Source organism: Sebastes fasciatus, chromosome 3 (genome assembly GCF_043250625.1).
Source record: "Sebastes fasciatus isolate fSebFas1 chromosome 3, fSebFas1.pri, whole genome shotgun sequence".
Classification (NCBI taxonomy): domain Eukaryota; kingdom Metazoa; phylum Chordata; class Actinopteri; order Perciformes; family Sebastidae; genus Sebastes; species Sebastes fasciatus.
The window spans coordinates 42,925,553-42,948,927 of NC_133797.1; the positions used below are offsets into that span (position 1 = coordinate 42,925,553).

The window sequence follows — 23,375 nt, forward strand, 5'->3', positions numbered from 1 at the left end:
GCACTATCTGGCGCACTTTACACTCACTTTACACTATACATCCTATTTACCACTTTATTGCTGACTGCACATATGTACATATTACATTTATTTATTTATTTATTTATTGTACATACTACATTTATTTATTGACGGACTGTACACACTATGTTCACCCATTCACTCTGTATCTTTTATATCTCTATTATTGTTTCACTCTGTTTGCTGATGTTGCTGCTTTGACACCCGAATTTCCCTCCGGGGATTAATAAAGGTCCATCTTATCTTATCTTATCTTATATATATACATACAGTTAAATACTCAGAACATACACACATATATATATGTATATATATATATATATATACATATATATATATATATATATATATATATACAGTTAAATACACACAACAAAAATCAACAGTGGTGCACATTTAGGATCAGAACACCAGAGGGCCTGTGTGAAGCGTAGAAGAGCCCCTCCCCCACTTTAACCAGAGAAAATACAAACATCCCCCCCCCCCCCCCCCCATTTCATCACATGTTTCTGGGTACTGACGGTGGCGTTCAGCGTTCAGGCCGACGGGTTTCAGGCATTCCTGGGGAACAGAGAGCTCTTTCAGGGCTCCTTTTTCTTTTCCTGCCCTGAACCCCCCCCCCCCCCCCCCCGCCCCCCCAGGTCGTCGTGTTTCTGTAACAAGAGTTCCATTCACAGCCGCTCAGCGACGGATTAAAGACTTTAACTGAAGGACAGAAGTTCATAAAGACCCGCCGCTCGTTAATAACAGCATGACACGAGGCTTCAGCTCACCTCCGAGGGTTATCCTGGTGAATGATCCTCAGGTTGAATCAGACGTTCAGGACAGGAGATCCTAGTTATGATCACTGATCGATCACTTTGTGTTTCAAGACCCGGATCTCATAGTAGTAGTACTAGTACAGAGTAGTATTACAGAGTAGTATTACAGAGTACTAGTACAGAGTAGTAGTACAGAGTAGTAGTATTACAGAGTACTAGTACAGAGTAGTAGTACAGAGTACTAGTACAGAGTACTAGTACAGAGTAATAGTACAGAGTAATAGTACAGAGTAGTAGTACAGAGTAGTAGTACAGAGTAGTAGTACAGAGTAGTAGTACAGAGTAGTAGTACAGAGTACCAGTACAGAGTAGTAGTACAGAGTAGTAGTAAAGAGTACTAGTACCAGTACCTGTGAGGGTTTCTGGACCATATCTGTCATAGTTTTGTGTTGTTCATTGATTTACAATAATAAATATATACATACATTTGCATAAAGCAGAGTATTTGTCCACTCCCATGTTGATAAGAGGATTAAATAGTTGACTGATCTCCCTTTAAGGTTCATTTATAGCAGATAAAACGTGTACACACTCGTCTCCTGAGCGTCTAGCAGCGATTAGAGCTTGACTAATCAGATTCTAAGTAACCAGAGACCAAACTTTAGTTTTCTTCTCCTCGTAGATCATAAATAAAATGTTAATTTATTGTTAATAAATGGTATAATTATTGTTTGCACACATCCATTGCCAATCCCTCTCCTTCCTGGGTAAACATTTCTTGTTGCTCCCTCCATCCCCTGGACCCTAAACGGGGGAACGTAACAATTGGGGGCTCGTCCGGGATCTTGGACAATTGGTCCAATATGGCGCCCACGTTGACGTATCATCTACAGTATGTATATACTGTATGTCTATGTAAATGGTAAATGGACTTATATAGCGCTTTTCTAGTCTTCCGACCACTCAAAACGCTTTACACTACATGTCAGCATTCACACACACATTCATACACTGATGGCAGAGGCTACTAAGGTGCCAACTTTGCCCATCAGGATCTAATCTAAATACTCATTCACACACCGATGGCTATGCCTTCGGGAGCAATTTGGGGTTAAGTGTCTTGCTCAAGGACACATCGACATGTGATCAGGAGCAGCCGGGGATCGAACCACCGACCTTCCGATTGGTGGACAACCTGCTCTACCCTCAGAGCCACAGCCGCCCTTATGTATGTATCTATGTCTATGTTTGTATATACTGTATGTCTATGTAAGTATATATGTCTATGTTTGTATATACTGTATGTCTATGTAAGTATATATGTCTATGTTTGTATATACTGTATGTCTATGTTTGTATATACTGTATGTCTATGTAAGTATATATGTCTATGTTTGTATATACTGTATGTCTATGTATGTATATACTGTATGTCTATGTATGTATATATGTCTATGTATGTATATATGTCTATGTATGTATGTACTGTATGTCTATGTTTGTATATACTGTATGTCTATGTATGTATATATGTCTATGTATGTATATACTGTATGTCTATGTATGTATATACTGTATGTCTATGTATGTATATATGTCTATGTATGTATATACTGTATGTCTATGTATGTATATACTGTATGTCTATGTATGTATATACTGTATGTCTATGTATGTATATACTGTATGTCTATGTATGTATATATGTCTATGTATGTATATACTGTATGTCTATGTATGTATATACTGTATGTCTATGTATGTATATACTGTATGTCTATGTATGTATATATGTCTATGTATGTATGTACTGTATGTCTATGTTTGTATATACTGTATGTCTATGTATGTATATATGTCTATGTATGTATATACTGTATGTCTATGTATGTATATACTGTATGTCTATGTATGTATATACTGTATGTCTATGTATGTATATACTGTATGTCTATGTATGTATATATGTCTATGTATGTATATACTGTATGTCTATGTATGTATATACTGTATGTCTATGTATGTATATACTGTATGTCTATGTATGTATATACTGTATGTCTATGTATGTATATATGTCTATGTATGTATATACTGTATGTCTATGTATGTATATACTGTATGTCTATGTATGTATATACTGTATGTCTATGTATGTATATACTGTATGTCTATGTATGTATATATGTCTATGTATGTATATACTGTATGTCTATGTATGTATATATGTCGATGGTTCATGGTGTAGGGGGAGGTTTTATCCCTGATATTAGACAGACTCTCTCTGTCAGGTCTTACCCTGGCTCCTGGTGATCCTCGAGGCCCGTCAGGTCCTCTCTCTCCTCGTCCTCCCTGAAAGAGACAAAAGAAACGGTTCAATCTGGAGAGAAAACACAAATAAAGGCCTGAATGATGGAAAGACGTATTTAGTTCAGCTATACGCTGCCCAGCCTGAACTCTGTGAATGTTTAATGTTCTCTTTCTTTTGTCTCCTGGCGACCGGCAGCGTGATACGTTTGACTAGTTGGTGAACAGTTTGACTAGTTGGTGAACAGTTTGACTAGTTAGTGAACAGTTTGACTAGTTAGTGAACAGTTTGACTAGTTAGTGAACAGTTTGACTAGTTAGTGAACAGTTTGACTAGTTAGTGATACGTTTGACTAGTTAGTGAACAGTTTGACTCGTTAGTGAACAGTTTGACTCGTTAGTGAACAGTTTGACTCGTTAGTGAACAGTTTGACTGGTGTATGTAATAACTGGATGTAGAGGAGAGGTTAGGCATCATTAAGAGGAACTGTTCGGGTCTGTTTACGGTTTTATCTGATAGTTTTGATGTCACTGTGTTTTCTGTCGCCAGCTTCTGCAAAATGAATTTCCTTCTGTGACAGTTGGAGGCGTCAGAATTAGAGTTATTTGTTTGCATTTTATCATATTAGATGATGCAGAAGTGCATGCACAACAAACTGCACGATGAGAACACTGAACTGACTGTACGTGTTTTAGACTTTATGACTTTATGACAACACTTCTCTCATTGATCCGGTCGATACTGGTTTCTGGATAAATCATGTGATGGAATCTCACTCAGCCCTTCAGAGAAATGCTTTATTCACCTCCTCCAATCAGACTTTGAGCTGGTTACTTCGGCAACAACATGCAACCTTCTGACATATAAGAACGATAACTAACTGCCAGGAGTATTCTGCATTATCAGTCTGTGTCTGTGCATCTGTGAGAGGTGGTCGGGCTGCTGGACTCCGAGCAGGAAGTCAGTGTGGGTTAGAAACACTGTGGATGTTCACATCTGCCTCGTGGCGTCCTAACGGCTCTTCTCAACCAGTTTTAAGGAGGTTAATAAAGGAAGCATTGAAGCTCCTTTCCTTTGGTAAAGGATGCTCCAGTGTTTCCTCTGCTAAAGGACATAATAAAGGAAGCATTGTAGTTCAGATTTATTATATGAGTTTGTAAATGCGTGATGGAAACGTGCGCGTGTCTGCCGTTGGATTCTATCCTTTATTATTTGAATGTCCGCCTTGTAAAGCACATGATGAGCACTCGTTCTGATAAGTGTTATATAAATAACCTTCGGCGGCCTCGGTCTCCGTGAGGTCATCGTTGCCCACGCGTGCACGACATCAGAGCGAGTCAGACACAAATCTAACCAGCATGCATTGCGCGGCGATCGCCGGTGTTGGATTGTCCTCTCCAACGAGCGTCCTCTGTGTCTCGCGGCTTTAAGGTAAATATGGATGCAGCTGACTCACCGGTCCTCCTCTGGGTCCGACCGGTCCCACCTCGCCCTGCTCGCCACGCTCGCCCTGCAAACAAACACAACATCCAATTAAATCACTATCAGAGCTGCAGAACAACACATCATCGGCTTTTCTCTTTTAGTTCCATTCTGTTATGAGTTGAGGAATGTAAACCAGATACCGAACTGATGTCCGTCAAGTAGTTTAATGCTTTTACAGACTCACTCTGAGGCTCTTAGTTTACAATGAAATCATCTTTATAGAACACCTTTCAAACTGCTTTAAACTTACTTGTTTCCCTGGAGACCCCATCAGTCCTACAACACCTGGATCACCTGTGTTACCCTGGTGAGAAAAACACTTTATTTATATATATATATACATCCATATATCAGTACTAGTGTAGTAGTGGAAGGATCTGTTATTAACAGTGGTACTCAGTAAAGATGGGATCATACCGCTGCACCACTGACTCCTTTCTGTCCATAAGCGCCTGGTAAACCCTGCATGGAGATCAAACACATGGTATCAAACATCAACACATCTCACACTGTTAATGATGAAGTCAGAGGTCAGAGGTCAGAGGTCACACTTACAGGAAGTCCTTGTGGGCCGGCATCACCTGGAGCCCCATTTTTAGCTGTAATACCCTAAAAACCAGCAGAAACAGACCATCAGGGGGTTTAATACAGAGACTCTGATTCAGACTTTCTATCTAAAAACACACAAACAAGACAATAAAATATTAATATATATATATATATATATATATATTTATATATTTATATATAGTAGTTACCTTGGACCCCGGCAGCCCGGGTATTCCCTCACGGCCATCTGGACCAGCGAGGCCCTGTTGACCAGAAAGATGAGATCAACGTCTTTAGGTTTAGACAACAAAAAACTTGGTTAAGTTTATCATTAGTTATATATTTTAGGGGGAAAAATCGTGTTTTGGCTTAAAAATAACTGTTTGAAAACTGTTTGAAAAGATGGATTCGGGATTCGGGATTCAGGATTCAGGATTCGGGATTCGGGATTCGGGATTCAGGATTCAGGATTCAGGATTCAGGAGGTGTCGTCTTTGATCCAACTCCAGAAAATAAGACACACACTGAGCGAGTCCTATGACAAGTTCACTAAAGTGCATTTATTGAACCCAATCCTCAGTGTTGTTGTCCTTCTAGACCTTCTAGACCTTCTAGACCTTCTAGAGTCTGCAGCACAAAGAATAATGGACTAATGCATCTGATAATAAACAGATTAAAAACACGTGTACGTGTTTACATGTTAATAAAATGCAAACCCCCCTTAAATAAAGTTATAAAACAAAAAGAAAGAGGGATTGATTGATAGGATGAAGCGGTGCTCACCGGCCCTCCTTTTGGCCCCGGGACTCCTCTGATTCCAGATGGACCTCCGTCGCCCTGGAAACCAACAAAGAAGGAAACAAGTTGAATTTAGAGGTGAAATAAAAACACTAGAAGGAGAAACAAAGGAAACAGAGACATGGTTGAAAGAGTATTTTAATAACGTTTCATGAAGTGGGTTGATGTCTAGAACCAGGATTTTAAAACAGTAAAACTAATTAGATTACAACTGTTGTGTCTTTACTATCAGTCATCGAACATCTTAATCTACAGAAACCATCATTGATGCATTTCAAGTAAATAAGATACAAGATTTGAAGCTTTGCAAACTTTATTGATTTCCATGATGTAAAGCCTTTAAAGGTTTAAAGCCGCTCTGAAGAGACATCAGTAGATTCTACTTCAATTCAAACAGCAGAGATACAGTAGATCTTTCCTTCTATTCTACTGTTGCTGCAAACTGAAGAGAGATACCAACTCTACCAAACCTACCAAATCTACTCAATCTACCCAATCTACCAAACCTACCAAACCTACACAATCTACCAAACCTACCAAATCTACCAAACCTACCAAACCTACCAAACCTACCAAACCTACCAAATCTACCAAACCTACCAAACCTACCAAACCTACCAAATCTACTAAATCTACCCAATCTACTAAACCTACCAAACCTACCAAATCTACTAAATCTACCCAATCTACCAAACCTACCAAACCTACCAAATCTACCAAACCTACCAAACCTACCAAACCTACCAAATCTACTAAATCTACCCAATTCTACTAAACCTACCAAACCTACCAAATCTACCAAATTTACCAAATCTACCAATCCTACCAAACCTACCAAATCTACCAAAGCTACCAAGGCTACCAAATCTACCAAACCTACCCAATCTACCAAACCTACCAAACCTACCAAAACTACCAAACCTACCAAATATACTAAATCTACCCAATCTACCAAACCTACCAAACCTACCAAATCTACCAAACCTACCAAATTTACCAAATCTACCAATCCTACCAAACCTACTAAGTCTACCAAACCTACCAAACCTACCAAACCTACCAAATCTACCAAACCTACAAAATCTACCAAAACTACCAAACCTACCAAAACTACCAGAACTACAAACCTACCAAATCTACCAATCCTACCAAATCTACCAAACCTACCAAAGCTACCAAATCTACCAAACCTACAAAATCTACCAAAACTACCAAACCTACCAAATATACCAAACCTACCAAATATACAAAACCTACCAAATATACCAAACATACCAAATATACCAAATATACCCAATCTACCCAATCTACCAAATTTACCCAATCTAGTTTCACTGTTCCGACCTCCTAGTTTCACTGTTCCGATCTCCTAGTTTCACTGTTCCGATCTCCTAGTTTCACTGTTCTGATCTCCTAGTTTCACTGTTCCGACCTCCTAGTTTCCACTGTTCCGACCTCCTAGTTTCACTGTTCCGACCTCCTAGTTTCACTGTTCCGAACTCCCTAGTTTCACTGTTCCGATCTCCTAGTTTCACTGTTCCGACCTCCTAGTTTCACTGTTCCGACCTCCTAGTTTCACTGTTCCGACCTCCTAGTTTCACTGTTCCGACCTTCCTAGTTTTCACTGTTCCGACCTCCTAGTTTCACTGTTCCGACCTCCTAGTTTCACTGTTCCGACCTCCTAGTTTCACTGTTCCGACCTCCTAGTTTCACTGTTCCGACCTCCTAGTTTCACTGTTCCGACCTCCTAGTTTCACTGTTCCGATCTCTAGTTTCACTGTTCCGACCTCTAGTTTCACTGTTCCGACCTCCTAGTTTCACTGTTCCGACCTCCTAGTTTCACTGTTCCGACCTCCTAGTTTCACTGTTCCGACCTCCTAGTTTCACTGTTCCGACCTCCTAGTTTCACTGTTCCGACCTCCTAGTTTCACTGTTCCGATCTTCTAGTTTCACTGTTCCGATCTCCTAGTTTCACTGTTCCGATCTCCTAGTTTCACTGTTCCGATCTCCTAGTTTCACTGTTCCGATCTCCTAGTTTCACTGTTCCGACCTCCTAGTTTCACTGTTCCGACCTCCTAGTTTCACTGTTCCGATCTCCTAGTTTCACTGTTCCGATCTCCTAGTTTCACTGTTCTGATCTCCTAGTTTCACTGTTCAGTAGAAACACTAGGATGTGATGCGTCGGACGGCTGTTTTCAGTGTTTTTGTGTATTTTGTACCAAATAAACCATAAAATAAATCAATGAAAATGAGAGTGTGTGAGATCTTACCTGCACCCCCGCTGGCCCGGGCTCACCTATGGCTCCTCTTTGACCCGCATCGCCCTAAAAGATGTCATCAGTTAATTATTAATCAGTATTTATGTCTGAATAGGAAGAGGGGGGGGGGGGAGACTCACTGGGCCTCCCTGGGTTCCCCGAGGACCTCCATCTCCTGCTTTCCCACGAGCTCCCTGTTGGTGGAGACGTCAGAACAAGATTAATTAACTTTTTAATTTCATTTAATTAAAGTTTTTTTTTTATTAAATTAAAAATGTAATTTTATATAACATATACAGAGTGAGAGAGAAAGAGAGAGAGAGACATAGAGAGAGAGAGAGAGAGAGAGAGAGAGAGAGAGAGAGAGACATAGAGAGAGAGAGAGAGAGAGAGAGAGGAGGGGGAGAGAGAGAGAGGGAGAGAGAGGGGGAGAGAGAGAGACAGAGAGAGAGAGAGAGAGAGAGAGAAGCAGCCACAATAGCAGTCTAGCAGCTGTAATAGCTAATACAGTAGGACTGATAACACCAAACCAATAGTGGTGGATGGAAAGAGTGATAATACAACTATTGGAATTGATGTCATTGGGTCGTCCAATAATATAATAAACATTATTCTGCATAATGAGTACTTTTACTTTTAGTATAGTTTAGTGTTTTTTTTATTCTAATACTCTTGTACTTTTACTTAAGTTAAAGTTTTACTAGTTTTACTTGTAAAAGTCCTTCATTCAGCTCTACACTAAGCTATTATATATATAAATATATATATATGTATATATATATATTTTTTTATAATTAATTTTTTTTATAATTAATTTTTTTATAATTAATTTTTTAATTTTCTTTATTAATAGATATTTAATTTAATTTAATTGAATGAAAAATGTTAATTTTAATTTTTAATTAAAAGATAAATTGGCTGCGTTTACTGCTGTTTATGTCTGGTGCGTTCACACTGTGTGTGTTCATTAATACACATGCATTTTGTTTATTTAATATACCATTACTTCTATTTTACTTGATTGTTGAAGTACATTTACATGTATATATATATATATATATATATATATATATACATGCATATATACATATATATACATGTGTATTCTTTTTTTCCTCTTCCTTTGTTTTAAATTATTTTTTCATGCAAAAATGGAAAACTTTATATCCAACATGTTTAAACACCGTCTGTTTTCAATCTTAAAAAAGATATAAATAAAGATATAGATATATGTATATATATATATATATAATATATGTCTAGTTTTACATGTTCCTTATTCCGGTGCAGACAATGCTGGCATTCTATTATGAGCTTTTATTTTGAAATGTCTTTGGAGAAAGTGGGAGCGGTTGGTCATCGTGTGTCTCGTCCTGATTGGATAATTGATACTCAGCTATTGGTGGTGTGTGTATATATAAGCTGTGATTCTGGTTCCTCTGTAAGAACAGGACCTGACGGAGGCCGTGTGCTGAAACCTGACGATATTATGAATGTTGTTTTTATATTATTTATGACTCCATGAAGCTCGTCTTCGTCTGCGGAGCGGCGGACCTCTTACCCGGTCACCTTTGGAGCCGGTTATTCCTGGGAGGCCTCTCGCTCCACCGGGGCCCTGAAGTACTCATCGGAGGAGACGGAGGAGAAGAGACAGAAAGGTTGTTAACATGTTGATGTGTTTGACCGAGAGGAGGACGAGTCGTGAGAAGGACGAGTCGTGTGCAGAGAGAAGGTGGAATATTTTACCGGTAGTCCTTGAGCTCCAACGTCACCCAGCAGTCCTTGTTCGCCCTCCTCGCCCTGAAAGACAACGTAAGTCACATCATGCTGAGAGATCTACAAACATTTAACATCTGTGTTTTCATCTGTTTGCAGAAGCTGCAGCGAAAACACAACTCAGCTCACAATAAAGAGACTTAAAGCCTGTAAACATGTTAACGAGCAACATGCTGCATGAATCTGGACACTTTGGGCTCATGTGAGCGTCTCACTGAACTAAAACATGAGTCCATCAGAGAGGACAGGTTGTTACCTTGTGTCCTTGTCTTCCGGGTTCACCAGATTCACCTTTAACTCCTTTGTGTCCCTGCAGACGGACGGACAGACAGAGAGACAGAGGGACAGGTAGGTACATTTATCTATAAAATGCATTTAATAAGAAGTTTTCCTGAGCAGCTGCAGGGAGAGAACAAAAAGAACATAAAGAACATAAAGAACATAGAGAACATAAAGAACATAAAGAACATAAAGAACATAGAGAACATAGAGAACAAAAAGAACATAAAGAACATAGAGAACATAAAGAACATAAAGAACATAGAGAACATAGAGAACAAAAAGAACATAAAGAACATAAAGAACATAAAGAACATAAAGAACATAGAGAACATAGAGAACAAAAAGAACATAAAGAACATAAAGAACATAGAGAACATAGAGAACATAAAGAACATAGAGAACATAGAGAACAAAAAGAACATAGAGAACATAGAGAACATAAAGAACATAAAGAACATAAAGAACATAGAGAACATAGAGAACATAAAGAACATAGAGAACATAGAGAACAAAAAGAACATAGAGAACATAAAGAACATAAAGAACATAGAGAACATAGAGAACAAAAAGAACATAAAGAACATAAAGAACATAGAGAACATAGAGAACATAAAGAACATAGAGAACATAGAGAACATAAAGAACATAAAGAACATAAAGAACATAGAGAACATAGAGAACATAAAGAACATAGAGAACATAGAGAACAAAAAGAACATAAAGAACATAAAGAACATAGAGAACATAGAGAACATAAAGAACATAAAGAACATAAAGAACATAAAGAACATAGAGAACATAGAGAACATAAAGAACATAAAGAACATAAAGAACATAGAGAACATAGAGAACATAAAGAACATAGAGAACATAGAGAACAAAAAGAACATAAAGAACATAGAGAACATAAAGAACATAAAGAACATAGAGAACATAGAGAACAAAAAGAACATAAAGAACATAGAGAACAAAAAGAACATAAAGAACATAAAGAACATAAAGAACATAAAGAACATAAAGAACAAAAAGAACATAAAGAACATAGAGAACATAAAGAACATAAAGAACATAAAGAACATAAAGAACAGAACATCAACATCAGAGACGTTTCACTGACCTTCATGCCGGGGAGACCAGAATGTCCATTGAGACCAGCGGGACAGGCGTTAGGACACTGAAAAACACAACAGCCTATTTGAGGTCATGGAAGAGCCCCGCCGCTAGGGGGCTCCGAGGTCCAGTGACCCTGTGACCCCGTGACCCCGTGACCCCGTGACCCCCCCTGAGCTACCAGGAAGAGTAAAGGCAACATGTATTTCTTTATGGAGCAACGAGGAGATTCAGAGCGCTTCACATCACGACAAAAGAAACACATTATAAAATAATATTTATATTTAAATACAGTTAAAAAACATCATTAAAGATCCGAAAGAATAGAAAATACAAACAAGCTCAAATAGAATAAGAATAGAAATATAGACCGGTAAGCGCTAATGAACAAACGTTTTATGGTTTGCATATTTACTACAAATTGTTTACTTTTTATAAATATATATATATATATATATATTATTATATTTTAACATAACACAAATAAATACACACTCTTTGACCTCGTACTAATAATTAATACTTAAATAATTGTTTAAAATAATAATATATAATAATAATAATAATAATAATAATAATAATATATAATAATAATAATAGAATAAGAGAGGTATATAGAAATATAGACAGGTAAGAGCAAATGAACACGTTAAACACATGTTTAACGTGTTTAACATGTGTTTAACGTGTTTAAACATGTTAAACACGTTTTAACATGTTTAACATGTTTAACGTGTTCTACAGGCAGAAAGGCGTTTTATTGAATGAATGAAACTCACCAGGTCCTCGCCCTGATACACGCCCGGAGGACCCTGGAGAGAAACAACAACACTAATTATAAATACTAAAATACACACATTAACCTAAAACCTCTACATGTTGTTATTTCATCTCCCCCCATCCCCCCCCCCAACACAAATATCAATAATCAAACAGTGAATCATTGAACTGATAATCACATGAATCTGTGATCTAGTATTCAGAGCCTTTACTGCAGTAAAAGTACTTAAAGTACCACCAGAAGTCCTCCTTATGTCAACAAACTACTTCTTTATCTTCATTTCATCTTCAAGTGAATAAATCTGTTGTTGCAGTAAGAATAGATTTTAAAGTTTAAATCAGTTTGTTAATAATCATTTTAGAAAATACAAATTAATTTGCATTAAAAACAGGCTGTAATATTTATACAGCTTATTAAAAAACAAAATGAGACATTGAATACTGAAATTACAGAAAAATACACAATATTTTATAAACTGTTGATGTGTTATGAAGGTAAAATGTCAGATAAATGTAGTAAAAAGTAGAATATTTTCCTCCAACGATGGACAGTAAAAGAGTTTATGACACAAATATTATTGATAATAATGAATAACTCCCCCCCGACCTTTAACCTCTCAGTGAGAGACAGTCATATAAACCAATAATCAACCAGCCGACGGTGTTTATCATCTATTATATTATTATATTTACCCGCTGACCAGCAGAACCAGGAAGACCCACCGGACCTCTCTTCCCTCTCGCTCCCTGTGACACATTAAAAGTCTTTATTAATACAGAGGATATGGACAATCATCTTAAATATTAATGCATCAGCAGCTACAATTCACTTTTTATTTGTATCTTCTGTTGTTTTACTTGAAGTTCTTCAGACATTTAGACGTCTAGATAGATTTATGTTAATGTTTGTTTACTTGAATATAAACATATGAAGAGAACTAAACTACTAAGTGTACTCACAGCTGGTCCAACTTTACCCAGTTCACCTGGCAGCCCGTCTGTCCCCGGAAGACCCTGAAAACAGACAGCAGAACATCAACTCTCTGATGCACTAAAGCCTCTAAAACACATCAACTCTCTGATGCACTACAGCCTCTAAAACACATCAACTCTCTGATGCACTGAAGCCTCTAAAACACAATCAACTCTCTGATGCACTACAGCCTCTAAAACACATCAACTCTCTGATGCACTACAGCCTCTAAAACACATCAACTCTCTGATGCACTACAGCCTCTAAAACACATCAACTCTCTGATGCACTACAGCCTCTAAAACACATCAACTCTCTGATGCACTAAAGCCTCTAAAACACATCATCTCTCTGATGCACTAAAGCCTCTAAAACACATCATCTCTCTGATGCACTAAAGCCTCTAAAACACATCAACTCTCTGATGCACTACAGCCTCTAAAACACATCAACTCTCTGATGCACTACAGCCTCTAAAACACATCAACTCTCTGATGCACTGAAGCCTCTAAAACACATCAACTCTCTGATGCACTAAAGCCTCTAAAACACATCAACTCTCTGATGCACTAAAGCCTCTAAAACCTCTAAAACACATCAACTCTCTGATGCACTGAAGCCTCTAAAACACATCAACTCTCTGATGCACTAAAGCCTCTAAAACACATCAACTCTCTGATGCACTAAAGCCCCTAAAACACATCAACTCTCTGATGCACTACAGCCTCTAAAACACATCAACTCTCTGATGCATTAAAGCCTCTAAAACACATCAACTCTCTGATGCACTAAAGCCTCTAAAACACATCAACTCTCTGATGCACTACAGCCTCTAAAACCTCTAAAACACATCAACTCTCTGATGCACTAAAGCCTCTAAAACACATCAACTCTCTGATGCACTAAAGCCTCTAAAACCTCTAAAACACATCAACTCTCTGATGCACTGAAGCCTCTAAAACACATCAACTCTCTGATGCACTGAAGCCTCTAAAACACATCAACTCTCTGATGCACTACAGCCTCTAAAACACATCAACTCTCTGATGCACTACGGCCTCTAAAACACATCAACTCTCTGATGCACTAAAGCCTCTAAAACACATCAACTCTGATGCACTAAAGCCTCTAAAACACATCAACTCTCTGATGCACTGAAGCCTCTAAAACACATCAACTCTCTGATGCACTACAGCCTCTAAAACACATCAACTCTCTGATGCACTACGGCCTCTAAAACACATCAACTCTCTGATGCACTAAAGCCTCTAAAACACATCAACTCTGATGCACTAAAGCCTCTAAAACACATCAACTCTCTGATGCACTACAGCCTCTAAAACACATCAACTCTCTGATGCACTGAAGCCTCTAAAACACATCAACTCTCTGATGCACTACAGCCTCTAAAACACATCAACTCTCTGATGCACTAAAGCCTCTAAAACACATCAACTCTCTGATGCACTAAAGCCTCTAAAACACATCAACTCTCTGATGCACTAAAGCCTCTAAAACACATCAACTCTCTGATGCAATAAAGCCTCTAAAACACATCAACTCTCTGATGCACTGAAGCCTCTAAAACACATCAACTCTCTGATGCACTACAGCCTCTAAAACACATCAACTCTCTGATGCACTGAAGCCTCTAAAACACAATCAACTCTCTGATGCACTACAGCCTCTAAAACACATCAACTCTCTGATGCACTACAGCCTCTAAAACACATCAACTCTCTGATGCACTACAGCCTCTAAAACACATCAACTCTCTGATGCACTACAGCCTCTAAAACACATCAACTCTCTGATGCACTAAAGCCTCTAAAACACATCATCTCTCTGATGCACTAAAGCCTCTAAAACACATCATCTCTCTGATGCACTAAAGCCTCTAAAACACATCAACTCTCTGATGCACTACAGCCTCTAAAACACATCAACTCTCTGATGCACTACAGCCTCTAAAACACATCAACTCTCTGATGCACTGAAGCCTCTAAAACACATCAACTCTCTGATGCACTAAAGCCTCTAAAACACATCAACTCTCTGATGCACTAAAGCCTCTAAAACCTCTAAAACACATCAACTCTCTGATGCACTGAAGCCTCTAAAACACATCAACTCTCTGATGCACTAAAGCCTCTAAAACACATCAACTCTCTGATGCACTACAGCCTCTAAAACACATCAACTCTCTGATGCACTAAAGCCTCTAAAACACATCAACTCTCTGATGCACTAAAGCCCCTAAAACACATCAACTCTCTGATGCACTACAGCCTCTAAAACACATCAACTCTCTGATGCATTAAAGCCTCTAAAACACATCAACTCTCTGATGCACTACAGCCTCTAAAACCTCTAAAACACATCAACTCTCTGATGCACTAAAGCCTCTAAAACACATCAACTCTCTGATGCACTAAAGCCTCTAAAACCTCTAAAACACATCAACTCTCTGATGCACTGAAGCCTCTAAAACACATCAACTCTCTGATGCACTGAAGCCTCTAAAACACATCAACTCTCTGATGCACTACAGCCTCTAAAACACATCAACTCTCTGATGCACTACGGCCTCTAAAACACATCAACTCTCTGATGCACTAAAGCCTCTAAAACACATCAACTCTGATGCACTAAAGCCTCTAAAACACATCAACTCTCTGATGCACTGAAGCCTCTAAAACACATCAACTCTCTGATGCACTACAGCCTCTAAAACACATCAACTCTCTGATGCACTACGGCCTCTAAAACACATCAACTCTCTGATGCACTAAAGCCTCTAAAACACATCAACTCTGATGCACTAAAGCCTCTAAAACACATCAACTCTCTGATGCACTACAGCCTCTAAAACACATCAACTCTCTGATGCACTGAAGCCTCTAAAACACATCAACTCTCTGATGCACTACAGCCTCTAAAACACATCAACTCTCTGATGCACTAAAGCCTCTAAAACACATCAACTCTCTGATGCACTAAAGCCTCTAAAACCTCTAAAACACATCAACTCTCTGATGCACTAAAGCCTCTAAAACACATCAACTCTCTGATGCACTACAGCCTCTAAAACACATCAACTCTCTGATGCACTGAAGCCTCTAAAACCTCTAAAACACATCAACTCTCTGATGCACTGAAGCCTCTAAAACACATCAACTCTCTGATGCACTACAGCCTCTAAAACACATCAACTCTCTGATGCACTACGGCCTCTAAAACACATCAACTCTCTGATGCACTACGGCCTCTAAAACACATCAACTCTCTGATGCACTGAAGCCTCTAAAACCTCTAAAACACATCAACTCTCTGATGCACTGAAGCCTCTAAAACACATCAACTCTCTGATGCACTACAGCCTCTAAAACATATCAACTCTCTGATGCACTGAAGCCTCTAAAACACATCAACTCTGACGCACTGAAGCCTCTAAAACACATCAACTCTCTGACGCACTGAAGCCTCTAAAACACATCAACTCTCTGACCCACTGAAGCCTCTAAAACACATCAACTCTCTGATGCACTACAGCCTCTAAAACACATCAACTCTCTGATGCACTACAGCCTCTAAAACACATCAACTCTCTGATGCACTAAAGCCTCTAAAACACATTACCTCTCTGATGCACTGAAGCCTCTAAAACACATCAACTCTCTGATGCACTAAAGCCTCTAAAACACATCAACTCTCTGATGCACTACAGCCTCTAAAACACATCAACTCTCTGATGCACTACAGCCTCTAAAACACATCAACGCTCTGATGCACTAAAGCCTCTAAAACACATCAACTCTCTGATGCACCAAAGCCTCTAAAACACATCAACTCTCTGATGCACTACAGCCTCTAAAACACATCAACTCTCTGATGCACTACAGCCTCTAAAACACATCAACTCTCTGATGCACCAAAGCCTCTAAAACACATCAACTCTCTGATGCACTACAGCCTCTAAAACACATCAACTCTCTGATGCACTACAGCCTCTAAAACACATCAACTCTCTGATGCACTACAGCCTCTATAACACATCAACTCTCTGATGCACTAAAGCCTCTAAAACACATCAACTCTCTGATGCACTGAAGCCTCTAAAACACATCAACTCTCTGATGCACTAAAGCCTCTAAAACACATCAACTCTCTGATGCACTACAGCCTCTAAAACACATCAACTCTCTGATGCACTACAGCCTCTAAAACACATCAACGCTCTGATGCACTAAAGCCTCTAAAACACATCAACTCTCTGATGCACCAAAGCCTCTAAAACACATCAACTCTCTGATGCACTACAGCCTCTAAAACACATCAACTCTCTGATGCACTACAGCCTCTAAAACACATCAACTCTCTGATGCACTACAGCCTCTAAAACACATCAACTCTCTGATGCACTAAAGCCTCTAAAACACATCAACTCTCTGATGCACTGAAGCCTCTAAAACACATCAACTCTCTGATGCACTAAAGCCTCTAAAACACATCAACTCTCTGATGCACTACAGCCTCTAAAACACATCAACTCTCTGATGCACTACAGCCTCTAAAACACATCAACGCTCTGATGCACTAAAGCCTCTAAAACACATCAACTCTCTGATGCACTAAAGCCTCTAAAACACATCATCTCTCTGATGCACTACAGCCTCTAAAACACATCAACTCTCTGATGCATTAAAGCCTCTAAAACACATCAACTCTCTGATGCACTAAAGCCTCTAAAACACATCATCTCTCTGATGCACTACAGCCTCTAAAACACATCAACTCTCTGATGCACTGAAGCCTCTAAAACACATCAACTCTCTGATGCACTACAGCCTCTAAAACACATCAACTCTCTGATGCACTACGGCCTCTAAAACACATCAACTCTCTGATGCACTACGGCCTCTAAAACACATCAACTTTCTGATGCACTGAAGCCTCTAAAACACATCAACTCTGATGCACTAAAGCCTCTAAAACACATCAACTCTCTGATGCACTACAGCCTCTAAAACACATCAACTCTCTGATGCACTGAAGCCTCTAAAACACATCAACTCTGATGCGCTGAAGCCTCTAAAACACATCAACTCTCTGACGCACTGAAGCCTCTAAAACACATCAACTCTCTGACGCACTGAAGCCTCTAAAACACATCAACTCTCTGATGCACTACAGCCTCTAAAACACATCAACTCTCTGATGCACTACAGCCTCTAAAACACATCAACGCTCTGATGCACTAAAGCCTCTAAAACACATCAACTCTCTGATGCACTAAAGCCTCTAAAACACATCATCTCTCTGATGCACTACAGCCTCTAAAACACATCAACTCTCTGATGCATTAAAGCCTCTAAAACACATCAACTCTCCGATGCACTAAAGCCTCTAAAACACATCATCTCTCTGATGCACTACAGCCTCTAAAACACATCAACTCTCTGATGCATTAAAGCCTCTAAAACACATCAACTCTCTGATGCACTAAAGCCTCTAAAACACATCATCTCTCTGATGCACTACAGCCTCTAAAACACATCAACGCTCTGATGCACTAAAGCCTCTAAAACACATCAACTCTGATGCACTGAAGCCTCTAAAACACATCAACTCTGATGCACTGAAGCCTCTAAAACACATCAACTCTCTGATGCACTACAGCCTCTAAAACACATCAACTCTCTGATGCACTACAGCCTCTAAAACACATCAACGCTCTGATGCACTAAAGCCTCTAAAACACATCAACTCTGATGCACTGAAGCCTCTAAAACACATCATCTCTCTGATGCACTAAAGCCTCTAAAACACATCATCTCTCTGATGCACTAAAGCCTCTAAAACACATCATCTCTCTGATGCACTAAAGCCTCTAAAACACATCAACTCTCTGATGCACTGAAGCCTCTAAAACACATCAACTCTCTGATGCACTACAGCCTCTAAAACACATCAACTCTCTGATGCACTACAGCCTCCAAAACACATCAACTCTGATGCACTGAAGCTTCTAAAACACATCAACTCTCTGATGCACCAAAGCCTCTAAAACACATCAACTCTCTGATGCACTACAGCCTCTAAAACACATCAACTCTGATGCACTGAAGCCTCTAAAACACATCAACTCTGATGCACTGAAGCCTCTAAAACACATCAACTCTGATGCACTAAAGCCTCTAAAACACAGAAACTACTCTACATATATTTCATATATTTTATGAAGTTCATAGACGTGTTGTGACACTTGACATTAATCCAGAAAAAGTAGTAGTCGGTACACGGTGACATCATCACTGGTGGGTGTGGTCAGTAGACGGTGACATCATCACTGGTGGCGTGGCGTGGCCGTCCGTGGCGTTGTCGTCCGTGGCGTGGCCGTTCGGGGCGCTGTCGTTCGCGGCGTGGCCGTCCGCGGCGTGGCCGTCTCGGGTGTGGCCGTCCGGGGCGTTGTCGTTCGTGGCGTGGCCGTCCGTGGCGTGGCCGTCCGTGGCGTGGCCGTCCGTGGCGTGGCCATCCGGGGCGTTGCCGTTCGTGGCGTGGCCGTCCAGGCGTGGCCGATCGGGGCGGGCTTATTGCTCGGCCCCAGGAAGTGCAGCTTGCAGCGTTGTCTAGAACCGCTCATCGCTCGTTGACTCCAAGGAAGTGAAGAAGACTTCGGTTCTTCCGTTAGTTTATCCATCAGTCAATGAGCCGCGGTCTGTAAAGGCCTGCTACAGACGACATGCTCCTCTTAGTCTGCAGAGCCCACGTGTCCAAATTGCACCAAATTTGACTAAGCACTCCCCGAGGTCCCCGGCAACACGCCCGCAGAGTGTGAAGTCCATTAAATGAGCGGATCAATGCGAAGGATAGACGGAGATTCCTACTTGCTTTATAGTTAGATGAAAGAACTAATGTCAGTGTCTCAATACTGACACTTAATCTGTCCCACAATGTAGATTCTTGTTTTAAAAAAATTTAATTTCCACGGCAAAAATTAGACTACGTTACAATAAAAGGTAGGGGTATTCTTACTGTGTGAATTAAAGCTCACAAAAACGACACATATTTATTACTTCTGTAGGAGGTGACGTGTTTATTTCCTCCTAAATGCTGCTCTACCTGCAGTATCTCCGCTGGCAGGATAATATCAACAGGCTTTTAGAGTTAACCGGTAACCACCGTGTTTAACTCACCCACACCGATATGTTAACCCTGACAGTGTATAATGTGTGATATTATATATAGTATATTTACTCACATCCAGCCCATCAGGTCCGACACCCTGTCAGAGAGAAATCATAGATTGACAGAGTCAGACTGAGGCTGATCGATCAGCAGAAATCAATCAATAAAATGTTGTTTGGGCTCAGATAGGGAGATAAATGCAGTCTATTTATTTGATTTTACTGATTGTGTGAATACATTCAGTGTATAACTTAACAACTTCACATAGTGATTTAAACCAGCTGTAATAATATGCACTTATTATTTAAAACAAAATGTAAGTGTTGCTTGAGATAAAATAATTACTAATATAGAGTTCAGCAGTTTTATAAACAGAATTATGTAACAAAGACTGATGCAGTTTTTCTTCAGATTCACTTCGCTGTTTATAATCAATACAAATTATATTATTCTACATTTGATCCTTAATTATGTAGCAAATATTTACACAACTCTCACACAGTTTTGTACAAAATCTGCCCTACCGATGTATTTCATATGGGTGTTGTTAAAACATAAATGTAATTCAGGTTAATATTTGTACTTACGGGCTCTCCGGAAGGTCCACGTGCTCCAATATCTCCCTGAAAACAACAGAAATATCAGAGTACAACAGGGAAGAACAATATACATACAGTATACTTATACTGTGTATATATATATATATATATATATATATAGATGCTCAGAAGTTTGGCCTTAGAAAAAGATTTGCATTTCAGAATTAGCGCTCACGTTTCAACAGAAAGATTAGATTACTAAACTGTAGTGATAATAAACGTACTTTTGGTCCTTTGAGGCCGATTGTGCCTGAATCTCCAGGAGGTCCGACGGGTCCCTGCAGAGACGACACAGCATCCTTTAAAAGACTTAAAAACCACATCATGAGGAACACTGATAAAATAGGTTACAATTGTTGTAGAATTAAGAAAGTTTCAAGTTAATAATTCTGATAATAATAATAAGATCATTGTTAACAGAGATTCAAGTCCAAGTTGTGACGCTGTTCACCTCTCTTACATGATCTTCTCTGTTTATTAATCTCTAAATATGCAGACTCTGACGTCTTACTTCACACATGTTAATGTTATTCTGTATTAGAGAGAAACTAACACCATGTTGGACAGATCCCGGCCTGCAGTTGAATAAGATAACTCGTTGACCTTATTGCTATCTTAAACTCTTTATATTTGCACTCCCACTTTGTGTTGCAACTGCTGCACAGCAATTTCCCTCTGGATACACTACGCTACGATACACTACGCTACGATACGATACGCTACGATACGATACGATACGATATGATAAAATACGTTACGATACGCTACGCTACGCTACGATACGATACGCTACGATACGATATGATAAAATACGTTACGATACGCTACGCTACGATACGGTACGATACGATACGCTACGCTACGCTACGATATGATAAAATACTTTATGGTACGATACGCTACGATACGATATGATAAAATACGTTAGGATACGATACGCTACGCAACAATACGATATGATACGAAATGATACCATAAAATACGATACGATACGATAAAAAATTATACCATACCATAAGATAAAATACGATACGATACGATACGATACGATATGATACGCTACGGTACACTACGCTACGCTACACTATGCTACAATACGATAAAATACCATACCATACCATAAAATACAATAAGATATGATAAAATACTATAAAATACGATAAAATCGATTTATTTATAGATAAAAATATTTATTGTTAATAAATTGTATAATTATTGTTTACACACATCCATTGCCAGTCCCTCTCCTTCCTGGGTAAACATTTCTTGTTGCCTCCTCCATCCCCTGGACCCTAAACGGGGGAACGTAACAATTGGGGGCTCGTCCGGGATCTTGGTCGAGTCCCCAATTATAACGTTTCCCTTTAATATGATAACGGCTGGTTGAAACCGGTCAAGAAATGTAGTTATTATGGTGCTTTTAATCCAGAGAAACGGCAGCTCCCCCGTTCACTAGTAGAGGGTTACAGACCAGTCTGGACAGGGCCAATATGGCGCCCACGTTGATGTATCGCTGCGACGGACTGAAGCGTTCAATGCGGCGTCTACGTATATACGTCTATGGTAGAAACTCTCTCCGCCTCTTCCCTCAAAGTATGGTTACTGAAACTTGGTACAAATTTTGGTGCTTCTTCTCAAGTTTCAATCCACATGAAGCTCTGAATCTGCCCATCTGTTCTCAGCACCGTCACCACAGCGGACAGCGAACACACTGAGTCCATTCTGCAGCAGCGTTCCTCCCAGCGTACGCTCCTCTCTCTGCACACCCCTCCATCCTCCATCCCACACAAACAGAGCCCTGTTTCTGTCGGGAAGCGACTCCCAGACTCTCCCCTAAATAGCCAGATTGATTTATTCAGGGAACGTTCACTCAGTGGAAGCCAAAACAAGCTGCTCCCACAGCAGCAGATCTGAACAGCTCAGATCTTATACAGAGATTCAATACATCCTGTTGTTGGAGGAGTTTAACCTGCAGAGTAGAGAAAGACTCTCATCTGCTGGATTAAAGCAGCTTCAACTGAGCTCAACTCAATCTGTTGTTTCTTGAGAAGAGATGAGCCCACGAACACTCGACCGGCCACAACCACAAACCTGCCGACGTGTAGTTTCACTTACATCTGCTCCTGGAAGGCCTGCAGCTCCTGCAGCTCCGTCAGCGCCGTTATCACCGTCAGCGCCCTGGAAGCACAAGTTCACCTCACGTTAAACTTTGATTTGGCTTCGTCAGCAGCGTCCGTAAAACAGAAAGAGCAATTAAAGGTTGACTCACTGGTCCGCCGTCCACCGTGGAGTCTTCTCCTCTGTCGCCCTGAAGATGAAAGAAGAACATGTTCACATGAGGGAAAGAATTCAATTCAAATTAGGTTTAGAAAGTGGAAGACTTTCCTTCTTGCACAGGGCGTTAGCTGCCGTTGAGGACACCATCGGGTCCATTTGTGTGTGTTTTCTGTGTATATTTAAGGGTTCTTCTTACCTGGCATGTTAAAT

The 23,375-nt window shown here is 39.7% G+C and overlaps 1 protein-coding gene across 1 annotated transcript in view; it reads right to left on the bottom strand.

Annotated features, from left to right (window-relative positions):
• The window catches only part of col9a1a (collagen, type IX, alpha 1a), a 39,923-nt gene that overhangs the window by 13,507 nt on the left and 3,041 nt on the right, over positions 1-23,375 (bottom strand). Inside the window, exons 3-23 of the mRNA XM_074631244.1 lie at positions 23,158-23,196; positions 23,004-23,066; positions 21,113-21,166; positions 20,877-20,912; positions 20,363-20,386; positions 13,089-13,142; positions 12,822-12,875; positions 12,128-12,160; positions 11,356-11,412; positions 10,213-10,266; positions 9,927-9,980; positions 9,742-9,795; positions 8,321-8,374; positions 8,193-8,246; positions 5,908-5,961; positions 5,334-5,387; positions 5,131-5,184; positions 4,993-5,037; positions 4,826-4,879; positions 4,547-4,600; positions 3,081-3,134 (exon numbers count right to left, since the gene is read on the bottom strand). Coding sequence (XP_074487345.1) covers positions 3,081-3,134; positions 4,547-4,600; positions 4,826-4,879; positions 4,993-5,037; positions 5,131-5,184; positions 5,334-5,387; positions 5,908-5,961; positions 8,193-8,246; positions 8,321-8,374; positions 9,742-9,795; positions 9,927-9,980; positions 10,213-10,266; positions 11,356-11,412; positions 12,128-12,160; positions 12,822-12,875; positions 13,089-13,142; positions 20,363-20,386; positions 20,877-20,912; positions 21,113-21,166; positions 23,004-23,066; positions 23,158-23,196 — 1,053 coding nt within the window. The remainder of the gene's footprint in view (positions 1-3,080; positions 3,135-4,546; positions 4,601-4,825; positions 4,880-4,992; positions 5,038-5,130; positions 5,185-5,333; positions 5,388-5,907; positions 5,962-8,192; positions 8,247-8,320; positions 8,375-9,741; positions 9,796-9,926; positions 9,981-10,212; positions 10,267-11,355; positions 11,413-12,127; positions 12,161-12,821; positions 12,876-13,088; positions 13,143-20,362; positions 20,387-20,876; positions 20,913-21,112; positions 21,167-23,003; positions 23,067-23,157; positions 23,197-23,375) is intronic.